We start from the raw sequence: 12,589 nt of genomic DNA, 5'->3' as shown, positions 1-12,589 counted from the left end.
AAACCCAAGAGAGGAGGGCTGTCATTCTTACATTTTAACTTTGAATATTTAAGGGCCATCTCTGCATCTTTCAGTAGCATCAACGCACTTTCCCCCCAATACAGTATTTCCAACCTCCCCAGGATCAAACCATTTCTACCACACATGCCACTAACATTAACATGGCACATTTTAAAGTAAGTGCAGTATGAATGTGGCACAACCACTCAGAATCACAAGTATGACAAACTACCTTTCAAAACGCACAAAAATTAGTAACTGGGGTAAATCAAATCATTATGGAAAAATCACAATGGCATCTTCCTAACTGGTGTGGATGGTCCTCAGTACTCACTCAGCTTTGCATAGCTTCTGCCAAGCTTCATGGAATTTCACAGGGTCCTCAGTTTCAGTAGTCTGCTCCAGATCAATGGAGTCTATGTACTAAAAACATCCAACAGATTAAAGGAACATTTAAGAAAAATAAATACTGGAAAATAATAGAGCCATCTAATCCAGACAGAATTATTCAAAAGCTACTTATCATGCCAACACTGTACTGGTCACTTAGCTTAGAAAAGCACCATCTCTGTTCTGGAGCTCTTGTAATCTTTCAGGAAGATTATGAAACCAAATAAGCAGGCATCCACACCACAGGGAGATAACGACTACAATGGGCAAAGAAGAGAATACTACAGAAGGAATCAGAAGCCTGATCTAGACCCAGATCGGAGAGAAGACAGGAAGGAGTTCCTTCAGGGAAGCCCTCTGGGGAGGGGATGTGCAAGAAGCTAAGCTTTTGAGGATGAGCAGAAGCAAGACAAGCACATGTGTGCAGCTAGGAGACAAGTGGGAAGGTGTGCAGGAGACAGGGGTGGGGGGAGACAAAGGAACAGCTTGGATGAACCCTCAGACGAAAGACAGAAAGTGGTGACTGCTTTGGGGACCTCAAGAGACTCCACCCAGTAAGAGAAGAAGCTTACCCTTGAAGCCAATGAAAAGTCTTAAGGAATAGAGAGTGATTTTAGAAAGGTCACTGTGGCACAATGAGGGAAATGGAGGGAAGACTGAAAACCAGTTGCAAAGTCACTGTGACAGCCAGGAGAGGTAAACACAGCACAAGACCATGATTCAAACGGTACTTAGCAGAAGCTACTGCCAATGCACTCTATTAAATGAAAAACGTACAAACATGTACAGTAATTCCTATGCACATAAAAGTCCCCATATATCTGTATGATTTTAGTATTCCTATTGTAAAACTTACTATCTGGAATTAGCAGATACAAACTACTATGTACAGAACAGATGAACAACAAGGTCCTACTGTACAGCACAGGGAATTATATTCAATAGCTTCTAATAACCTAAATGAAAAAGAATATATATATACATGTATAACTGAATCACTATGCTGTACAACAGGAACTAACACAACATTGTAAATCAACTATACTTCAATTTTTTTTAAAAAAAGGATTTTCTTGATTGAAATATTTTAAGATAAATCATTTTATAAATAAAGGATTGAAACGTCAGGAAAAAAATTACTATCTGAACAGATCTTAAGATACAAAATTTTAGGGGGAAGGTATAGCTCAGTGGTAGAGTGCATGTTTAGCATACACAAGGTCCTGGGTTCAATCCCCAGTACCTCCATTAAGAAAATAAGTAAGTAAGTAAACCTAATTTAAAAATTAAATAAACCTAATTACCTCCCCCTCCAAAAAACAAAAAAAAATTTTAAAGATACAAAATTTTACTTTAGAAAATTTGTATTATAACAGATTTTCTATTGCTGTTTTATTTTTTTCCTATGAGGGAGTAGGGGACTTGAAGGAATAGGAAGAACAGGAAGGGAGCTATACCCTGGAAAGTCAAAAATAAAAAGTGATTAGAGAAGGGAGCTACAAAGAAGTGAGAAAATCAGATCAGTCCTAAGCTGGAAGTTACTAAATTTCTCATACATGTAAGTGTATCCTTTGGCTCATTATATAAAGGTTTTACCATTTAAATCAAGGTAATAAGACTTCCCCCTCCAAAAAAAGATAATAAGACTTCCTTTAACTGTGGTATACCCAGAGAGAATATTACTAAATATAAACGTTTATATAGAGAGAGAATGAAGTCTATAAAGATATGCATCAATCTAGGAACAACAGGTACAAGAGAGAAGTGGGATTTCAGGGAGGAAGAATCTTCCACTTTATGCATTTTACATTATGCTTTGCTTAAATTTTCTACATTGAACATATACTACTTCTATAACAACAATAAAGAATATATTCAAGCTATATATAACTCCACCTCTGCTATCCCATAATACTGACTTAAAAAAAAATAATCACTATTTGCCAGATAGTCCTCCAAGTTAGAAGGGGGATACATATACATATACATATGTATATGACATTTTTAAAATCTAGATTCAATTCCAATGCTAAAGGGGAAAAGTGTTCCATTATTTTCTTATTAGACAAATACAATATCCTTAAGTGAGCATGAAGGATATATGTCCCCAGATGTGCAAAGCCTAATTTCAAGAACTGCCTGAAACCTGCATGGAGAAAAAAAAATTAATATGGCAGGCCTAATTGCTATCCTTGGAAAGGCCCGCTTACAAGATTGGCCCTTGGCTGGCATCCGAAAAAACTTGGATTTGGGGAGGGTTCAACCAGTCCCAGAACTGCTAAGAGTGGCTCACTGTGCTAGTGTTTGTAGAAACAATATGACTTATGTTGAACACCCGCTTTCCTTCTGGGAGTCTGGAATTCTGACACTCAGGAGACAGATGGCAACTACATGACTAGCCTCCCCAAAAAAACTCTGGGTGCTGAGTCTCTAATGAGCTTCCCTTGTAGACAGCACACTTCACATGTGTTGTTATAGCTCGTTGCTGGGGAATTTAAGTATGTCCTCCGTGACTTCACTGGAGGATTCTTGGAAGCTTGTGCCTGGTCTCTCCCAGACTTCATCCATGTGCCTTTTCCCTTTGCTGGTTTTGCTCTGTATTCTATTGCTATAATAAATCATAGTTATGAGTACAGCTGTATGCTGAGTCCTGTGAGTCCTCGTGGAGAATCATCAATCCTGGAAGTGGATGTGGGGACCCTTCAACACAACCTGCCTCTCTGCAACATGAGATTTCATGGTAAAAGATCAAAACATGCAGAAGACCAGGCGGGGGCTTACCATCAGATTCAACTTGTGGTTGATGGCCAAGGCTGAGTGTTCCAGGGCTTTGAAAACGGAGGCATAGCAGTCCCTGAGCTTGGTGTATTTGCCAACCAGGGCTATGGAACATGTTTTTTGTAACTTTTCATACCTGGGAAGGAAAATAAGCTTAAAGGTTATATGCATGTAACATCACATCACAAGCATAATGACAGCCAGTGTTCTTATCCCAAGGCACTTTTTAAATTCATTTATAAAGTGACATTGTATAAGAAAATGCATTTTCTGTGTCAATAGGAAACACTTCAATATTAACTTTGTAAGGTGACATTATATGAGAAAATGCATTCAAAGTGTTGACATTAAAAATTATTACATTCCCAGCTGGCCCACGAAAGCCAGGCTATTCATCGCATTCCTGAAGAATGGTACTGAGAGAACTATTTAAAATCTTTTAAGCCATTTGGATCATTTTTATGAGAAAATTCCATTCTACATAAGATGCTCAATCACATTTTACCATTAGAGACACAATCTTTACAATCTTTACTGTTGCTTTTGTCAGGAGAGCTGTTCAAAGAACACGAAAAATGTCTGGTCTGGTACTAAACATGTGGAAATGTCATTTGGGGCTAAAGATCTTTTATGGTTTTGAAGTAAACCCTTCCCCAAACACCTTAGTACAAAAATGTTACCATGATGAAGAATATCCCTCTTTCATATCGATATCTGCAAAAGTGCAAGAGAAGCGTGATGGAAACAGGCTAGGGGGAGAAAAATGCACAAGGAGCTAAGAAATCAAAACTGACAGCAAAGGTGACTTTTTAGGAAGGTGACTAGAGAACTGAGAGAAGGCTGCTGAACCTTTACCTTCCTACTTAATTTTATGTCCCTCTGGAGATTGCCTGCCTATCTGTGCTTCACCCCACCTCTACAGAAAGGACTCAGGTAACAAAGTGAGTTGGTATCAAGCCAAGACTCCAAGATGATGTCAGAGGTAAGAGCATCCTGCCCCAGGCTATGGCCCATGGGCACTGGCAATCACAACCACATGTGAGCACGGCAGCCTGGCTAAGCCCTCATCCCAGTCTCACTCCTCCACTGAGGGGGAGGGATGTCAGTTCCGCTCCGTAGAAGGACGCAGGGCTACAGTCAGCACTGCCAGTCCCACCTTCCACTCACTCACATGTGGTCTTCCCAGGGAAGGAGTCACCTGGCAGCCAGGTGGGATGGGTGAGAATACTGAGTCAGTCCAGTGGAGGAAGAAGTCCAGCTGCATCCAGGAAGGTATCCTGAGCCCAATCCCCTGGTGCTCTCTTTTGCTCTCAGACCTGGAAGCTGGGCTCACAGAGCAGCGCTCCGACCAGGCAAGCATCTCTCTCATCTCCTTCATGTTCTCCATTCAGCCATCAGCTGGGTGATACCGCTGTGAGCTGCTGGTGGGAGGCAGACCCAGCCCCAACAGGAAGGTTCCTGGGGAGACAAGGCTGTCCCACTTCAGGTCCCAGGCAAGTTCTCCTATCCAGCTTAACAGGGACCACCTGACCTCTGAGCAGCACTGGACCTCCATGATCAAGCCTGCCCCTTTGACCTGTGTTTGCCTCCTTGTATCTATCTCTCTACAGGCTGTGCTGAAGGGACAGGGCCTATAGAATGGACACTTTATACCGCCATCACCAATGAACCAACATCACGACCAATGTGATGCAGAGGGACTGATGCTCAATATCCCCTTTGCCTGAAGTCTGACATGAGCTGAATGGTGGTTCCAAAAAAAATTTATGTCCCTTAGAACCTACGAATGTGAGCATTTCTGGAAAAAAGGGTCTCTGCAGGTGCGATTAAGTTAAGCATCTCTAGATGAGTTATCCTGGATCAGAATGGGCCCAAAATGCAAAGAGAAGCATCCTTATAAAAGAAGAGAAAGCGAGAAGACACAAAGGAGGAGGCCATGTGACGACAGAGGCAGAGATTGGAGTGATGCCGCCACAAGCCAAGGAACACCAGGGAAGCTGTCCCCCAGAAGCCAGGAGACACTTGTGGAACGGATTCCCCCTCAGAGCTCGAGAAGGAAGCAACCCTGCTGATGCCATGATTTTGGACTTCTGACCTCCACAATTGTGAGAGAACACACTTCTGTTGTTTTAAGCCACCCAGTCTGTGGTAACTTGTTATAGTAGACACAGGAAACTAATATGAAGACCAAACACTGGCTTTAAAAAGCACAGAGGCATAGAGTATAATTTAGAACTATTTTTAGTACAAAGAGTTAAAATAATAAAGTTTCTAGCACTTAAAGAGGATCAGCCCCAAGCTACTCAGAAAATCCCTACAAAGTCACTGATTTCTTAACATTCTGGAGGACAGGGGTTAGTTGTATCACAGGTCATTAGAGTACCCAAGTTCAGAAAATGCACTTCGTTTCTGATTCTACTTGCCCCAGAAATTCTAAAACATTTTTTAAATTTTAAAGTGAAAGAGCAAAAGTACTTACCCTCTAATAATTGTCTACCAAAGCTTGCTGATTTTGCCACCATGAAATCATTTTAATTACTATTACCGATATCAGTAACCAATAGTGCCTGATATGAAGGCCCAATATATTTTGTCTTATAATTGCCACAACATGGGTACTAGGATCCTCCAGTTATATATGGATGGGACAACAAGCCCAGAGAGGTTTAGTAATCTGGCCAAACTCACAAGCTAGTGAAAGGAGAAGCGGGGTCTGAACCCACAGTGCCTGACACCAGAGCTTACATTTTTTTATTGAGATGTAATTTACATACAAGATTACATTAGTTTCAGATGCACAACATAATGATTCGATATATTTATATATTACAAAATGATAACCACAATAATTCTAGTTAACATCCATCACTGCATATAATTACAATTTTTTTTCTTGTGATGAGAACTTTTAAAATCTACTCCTTAGCAACACCAGAGCCTACATTTGCAACTGCAGCCTCTACCTAAGCTGCATTAAAAGTCGAGCAGCCAAGCCTGTAGAGTCACACCTCATCTATGTTTAATAAAAGAAAACAGGTGATGGGGATTTAATCTATATATGTCATCAAATTAGACAAACCTTGCTGAAATTCATATGGTTGTCTTAAAACTAAACCCTATCTAGGGTTTTACTACCGATGCTGATAGTTAATAACTGCAGGATGGAATGACAATGCTATAGGCCAAACCTCACTTTCAAAAGGATTTCCTGTAAGAAATGTTAGCCCAATCTTGAAAATAAGCAAAAGAAGACAAAACCAAATCTGCAGCATTTAAAACTATTTAAAATATTCAGAAAGTAAGTAATAAACTAATAAATAAATCAAAATGCTTCTAAAATTAAAAAATAATTTCTGGAATCCATATCCCTTCAATTCACTTTGCTTTAAGTAGAGCAAAATCAAACGCCCCAGACATCTTCAAAGAATATAGCAAAACACCCTAATGATCTGCTAGAGCTTTAGAACCAAACACACTCATGCAGAAAGCAGAATGCTACCTTTTAAGGAACACCTCAGTCCTAGCTCCAAACCCAAGAATTATTAAAGATTACATTAGTAATTCCTTTCACATTACCTGTCAGCCATATTTCTCCACTTGAAAAGCAAATTACTTGCAGAATCCCCAATGGGCAGGTCCAATCTCTCTTTAAAATATTTAACGATGCCTTGTTCTTCCAAAAGCAGAGGCACTCGGTAGGTGGAAAAAACATCATGGATACATATGACCTGATCAATGAGGATAAAACACCATATTTAATTGAATGACTCAAATACACCCCAAGAATGAGCCAAACTCAAGAGAGAGGACACTTTATATTGACAGCGACCTAAACAAAAGTCAGAATTAACACAAGCTTGGTTTGATTTAATTACAAAACACTTTGAACTCATTATTCTACATCTGGATCCATGGACGCTGTGGTAAAATGAATAAATAAATAAGTAAATAAATAAATAAATGTGTGTGTGTGTGTGTGTGTGTGTGTATACATGTATATATATAAATGGTCTTTATTCCTAGTTCCTGGCACAGGGCTTCAAAACCTTTTGAAATTTCCTGAGTTACAGGGGTAATTTTGTTATGTTAATAAGGTGACTCAGGGTGGCCCCTAGATGACTTCAGGATGGGAGTTGGTCACTAGAAGAACCAAGCAAGTCATTAGAAGGCTGGAACTTTCAGCCACCTGACCTCCAGGGAAGGGAGGGGGACTAGAGACTGAGTTCAATCACATGACTAATCATTTACTCAATCACGCCTATGCAATGAAATCCCAATAAAAACTGAACACTGGGACTCAAGGGAGCATCCTCATTAGTGAATATACAGATGTACCAGGACAAAGCTCTTGCGCCTGGAACTCTCCTAGACCTTGCCCTATGTGTCTCTTCATCTGGCTATTCACTTGCACCCTTTATAATAGAACAGTAATCATAAGTATAGCAGTTTCCTGAGTTCTGTGAGTTATTCTAGAGAATTATCAGACCTGAGGGGGTTATGGGAAGCTTCAACTTTGTAGTCAGCCAGGCGAAAAGTGTGGGTGGCTTGGGACAATGGGAACCTGTGGCTGGTGTCTGAAGTGCACAATAGTCTTGAAAAGGACTGAGCCCTTAAGCCCAAGGAGTCTGATGCTCACTCCAGGCAGTTAGTATCTGAATTGAACTGCACGGCCCCCAGGGAGTGTCAGAGACTTGGTGTTGCATGCTTGGTGTAGGTATACGTCAACATCCAAGACATACGGCCCAAGGCACCATCTTCTAGGTCTAGGTTAAAGAAGCAGCAATGAATACACACACCTCATCTTCTAAGTGTGGGTACAAGGTCTGTTTGCTCATTCATTTGTTGTTGCTGCTGCTGTAGTTGCTTTTGTCTGCTCCCTTCATTTGAGTAAATTTACAAGTACACGTTGAACACAGTCAAATTAATTACACCTGTGAGGGAAGACAGGCTCTTTTTAAATGTCGGTGGTGTGGTTGTTTTTCACCCTAATGAGCTTTCACCACCCTCTCAAGTACATACAAGGGGCTACTGGCATGCATTTAAGGATCTGCCACATCCTAAATAAATGCTAAGAAGTGCTCTGCCAACTCTATGTGTTGTCTTTCCAAATCCATAGCTATCCAACCAAGGGTTCCTAAGCTGTTTGGAAATTGCCCACTTGATACTTAAGACTACCGTGTCTCACTGTGCACTCCCCGATGCCAAAGTGCCAAGATGTCACAGATATGAGGCTCCACCCCAATTACTAATTAAAATTAAATCTCTAGACAGCCACAATTCCCACAAGTGGAAGGGTGGACTGTGGAGCTATTTACTCATTTATCCTCCAGGCCAGGGACATTTTTCCAAATATCATGGTAACAGAGCACATCCACAGAGACACCTCTGACCCTCCCTCACTTCCTCAGCAATCCAGATGAGAAGAGCTCTAAATGCAATGCACCAGGAACTAAGAAATGAGAGAATTAAATCAGAAAAAGCACTGTGCTGAAAAAATGGCTAATAAACTAGCCTGTGGACTGCTGGGGTAGCACCTTCTTCACAATGTATAGTTACCTAGAAAATAAACTCTTTATGTTTGAGACTTTGGACTGTATCTCCTGTTCTCAGAGCTCTCAGCAACCCAGCTCTAAAAGCTGTATCCTCCTTCTGCTTGGGAAGCCAAGTTAAACATGTGTGATACCCACACCACGTACCAGTTACCAATAAAAAGGGGACAAAAAACAACTGAACAAACCCAAAATGGCTTGATGACATATAAATACAGGAGAGTGCTTTAAATCTGCCATCACATTTCTCAAAGTAGTTCAGACTTGTGCACTGACCCCGCAGCATAGGGCAGTGAATACATCACCTGCCTCCTGAGACACAAAGATCTGATGAGGCGGTTTTTAGGCTTCAGAGAACGCAGAGCTAATCTGAAGAAAACAAAAGCTGTCTGCCCAACCTCACCCTTTTTCTGAGCACCAGTCATATCACTTTTTAAACGACTGTTGATCATATCACTTTTTGAACTCCAATCCCTTGTGCCTGAGCCTTATCGCAAACAAGAGACAGAGATAAGCGAATGAAAATAAAAAGAAAAGCTGGCTCTCAGATACCCAGGTGGAAAGTCCTGCAGAACAGAGGACCTGAACCCAAATCCCAGTAGTTTTAGTAGCAGTGAATTGAACTGAGGCCACTGATGTAATCAGAAGCGACAGTGTAAATGTCACCGTAATGTGTGCTTTGGGGAGAGTTAAGCTGTAACAGGTACAAAGGAGAAACTGAAGTAAAAGCCGTAAGTGTCCTGAAAAGACAAGATAAAGAGACAATAAGCAGGCTTCACAGTGTTCTCTTTCTAGAGGTTGGACTGTGAGTTTAAAAAAAAAAAAAAAAGCCCACTTGGTTTTGTACATGTAATTAAAATTTAAGGAGGGATGATGCAAAGAAATATGCAATCTATCCGAGGAGTCAGGGGTCTTAAGATTGTTCACTTACGAGCAAGGGAACCGTAGTTGCATATGAGCTCCCCAAAGCGTTTCTAAATGTTGTGAAAAGTAGTATGATAATTTAAGAGGTGTAAAACGCTGGCATCAACAGAAGTGCCTGCAAGGCAATGAAATCTAAAGAGCAGCACTAACCTGTTCAGGGTTCACATGGCAAAACATAGAAATCTTTTCCTTCACAGCCATTTCGATGGGCGTTGAACTTCGGCAGACAATCTGTCAAAGTCAGTTAGGCACAGGTTAGCAGGCAGGAAGCGGGCTGTTCACACTGCTACTGGTTTTCAGGAGGACGCTATGTTAATTTCCTTTCGCTGCAAGAGACTTGATCGAGTATGCGTTTCTCCATCCTGGGCGTTCCATTGGGCTAACTAGAAATTTGTCTGAACACTAATATAAGCAAGTGTAACCAAATTCAACACAAATCCACCAGTAAGAAATATCAAGGCATGTTTAGTGAACAGAGTCAAGGCTCACAAATGTTACTTTTTTAAAACTACAAGAACACACCAAAGGTTGGCCAACTTTTTTCTAAAGGACTAGACAGTAAAAATTTTAGGTTCTGCAGGGCGTGCAGTCGCTGCCCTGACTACTCAATGGTACCGCCACGTGCAAAGGCAGCTATCAACACACGTGGACAATGGGTGGTAGCACGTCACAGTAAAACCTCCTCTACAGGAGGCAGGCCTGCAGGCCCTTACTTCCAACCCCTGATCTAGACCACTGTCACCGAAAAATCTCCCAGGTCCCACCTCTGTCTAAGGACCCAGATGATCACATAAATGACAGGATGCTGCACTTGCCCAGATGTCAATGCGGCCAATGAAATGAGGCCCTGGAGAAGAAAAGATGGTCAATTCAGAAATGTGTGAAGCAACATCTGAGGGTGAGGGAATAAGCCTTCCCTGGCTCCCAGATACAAAAAGCTCAGTCACAGGAACCTTCTGAGAGCTAGAAAGGACTCACATGTTACAGATTAGGAAATGTTTCCTATTCCACGAAACTTACCCACTCTCCTTACTCACCAGGTCGGGAGACAGGCCTAAGCCCCTCAGTGCACGGACACTGTTTTGTGTGGGTTTGGTTTTTTGTTCTCCAGTAGCACTGGGCTGAAAAGAAATAGGTCGCTGTCAGTACACTGGACATCTACCTCTTCTGGGAGGCGAGAATTCTACCACTGAACCACCAATGCTCTTAGCTCTTCTGGATAATAAATGGCTCCCTGGTTTAAAATGTGGAATAAACAGTGGGGCGAAGGTATAGCTCAAGTTGTAGAGCGGATGCTTAGTATGCACAAGGTTCTGGGTTCAATCCCCAGTATCTCCTCTAAAAATAAATAAACCTAGTTACCAGCCCCCTGCAAAATAAAACAAAATGTGTAATAAACAGAATATCATAGGAAGACCTATAGGAGTTGCTGACTACACAGTAATCTGGAAAGCTCACCTGTGGGACAAGGCTAACATGGATATTACAGAAATTCTCTCTTTTTGCTTTAAACTGGAATTGTCTGAACGCTTCCACAAATGGCATTCCTTCAATGTCTCCAATGGTGCCACCCAGCTGGGAATGGGAAAAAAAGGCACAAGAAATCAAATATCTTCTGTGGTACACAGCCTAAGAGAACAATTCTTAACCCACTAAGCATAAGAAATGAGGTCTGATGACTGCAGAAGAACAGAAGTTTGCAAATATACTGAAAATCATTGAACTGTACGCTTATAACAGGTGAAATTTATAATATGCAAGTTAAACCTTACTAAAGCTGTTAGAAATGAAAAAGAAAAGCACTGTATGTTTAAGAGGGAAATGAAGCCATAGGAAGGGAAAATGAAGACTAGAAAATAAAAGACAAAGAAGGGATAGAGTATAACACAGCCAGGTAAACAGGTAAGAGAGAAAGCAGGACATCAAGGGAGAAGTAAGCGAGGTCAAGGAGAGCTTTAAGAATGATCAGATGCCTATGTTTGTAAGATTGCTCTGCCTACTGTGTGGAGGTACAGACTAAGTTAAGTAAATGAATCACACTGTCATTGATTCACTTGGATTGTACAGTCTAGTAAATCCCCTGCACACACCAAAAATGGGGTATCATTATAAAGCTCTCAACCAGTCATCTCACCGAGATTGAAATAAATTTTTTTTAAGAAAGGAGCACTTTAAGAGAAGGGAATTCATAAGCAGACAAAAAGATCTAGAATATAGACCACAGAGGAGTGAGATCAGTCTGTTTCTACCAGCAGTCCCCAATGGAAGGTAGAATTCAAATCCACTGACAATATGAGAAAAGTGAGAGCCACCTGGCTCTGCCTGGTGTGAAACACTGAGCATTCTCTCTCTCTCCATGAACACTCACACATATTCAAACACACATACATCTGTACAGTCTCCTTGCAATGGTGGTACTACTAGAATTAAAACATGCTGGCTTTTTGAAACAAGTAGTACCGAAAGCCCTGGGAATATTCCTGACAGCATAATCCTTTGATAAATGTTAACTTAATTTACACTGTACTCCCAGTAAAGTTACTTAAGCATTTTACTCTAGACGAGGATAAAATTCACCTTAACCCATTTATCCTCACCATATTTAAATACTTAAAGATAACACGGACTTTTAAATTAATTCTTTAGCATCTGAACCTCTAATACACATTCAACACCATAAATAAGGTGTTGGTGAGAATTCAAGATAACGTGCTTCTGAGGAGCTCAGAATTTAGCGAGGAAAATAAGGCAGAGCTAAAGAACAATAATCAAGAGTAAAATGTGAGCACTAAGTGAAATGATCTGGATGTTGCGGAAGAAGAGATCATGATGGGCCAGTCCCAGAATTCACCATCTTTATTGGCTTCGGCTACTCAACTGGGTCAGAAAACTACCTGTAGCCCTGACCTGCCTTCCCAGCACCACTAGGCTTTGGAGCTAACTTGTCC

General features: G+C 41.0%; 1 protein-coding gene across 3 annotated transcripts in view; it reads right to left on the bottom strand.

Annotated features, from left to right (window-relative positions):
• The window catches only part of CTPS2 (CTP synthase 2), a 95,864-nt gene that overhangs the window by 64,016 nt on the left and 19,259 nt on the right, over window positions 1-12,589 (bottom strand). For all 3 annotated transcript variants that reach the window (XM_031445831.2, XM_031445830.2, XM_064483379.1), the window contains 6 exons: window positions 11,100-11,216; window positions 10,679-10,762; window positions 9,792-9,872; window positions 6,745-6,896; window positions 3,172-3,304; window positions 335-423 (listed from right to left, as the gene is read on the bottom strand). In XM_031445831.2, the coding sequence (XP_031301691.1) occupies window positions 335-423; window positions 3,172-3,304; window positions 6,745-6,896; window positions 9,792-9,872; window positions 10,679-10,762; window positions 11,100-11,216 (656 nt within the window). The remainder of the gene's footprint in view (window positions 1-334; window positions 424-3,171; window positions 3,305-6,744; window positions 6,897-9,791; window positions 9,873-10,678; window positions 10,763-11,099; window positions 11,217-12,589) is intronic.

This window comes from Camelus dromedarius, chromosome X (genome assembly GCF_036321535.1).
Source record: "Camelus dromedarius isolate mCamDro1 chromosome X, mCamDro1.pat, whole genome shotgun sequence".
Taxonomy (NCBI): domain Eukaryota; kingdom Metazoa; phylum Chordata; class Mammalia; order Artiodactyla; family Camelidae; genus Camelus; species Camelus dromedarius.
The sequence above is the reverse complement of the archived record's forward strand: the minus strand, read 5'-3'. Positions and strand labels throughout refer to the sequence as shown.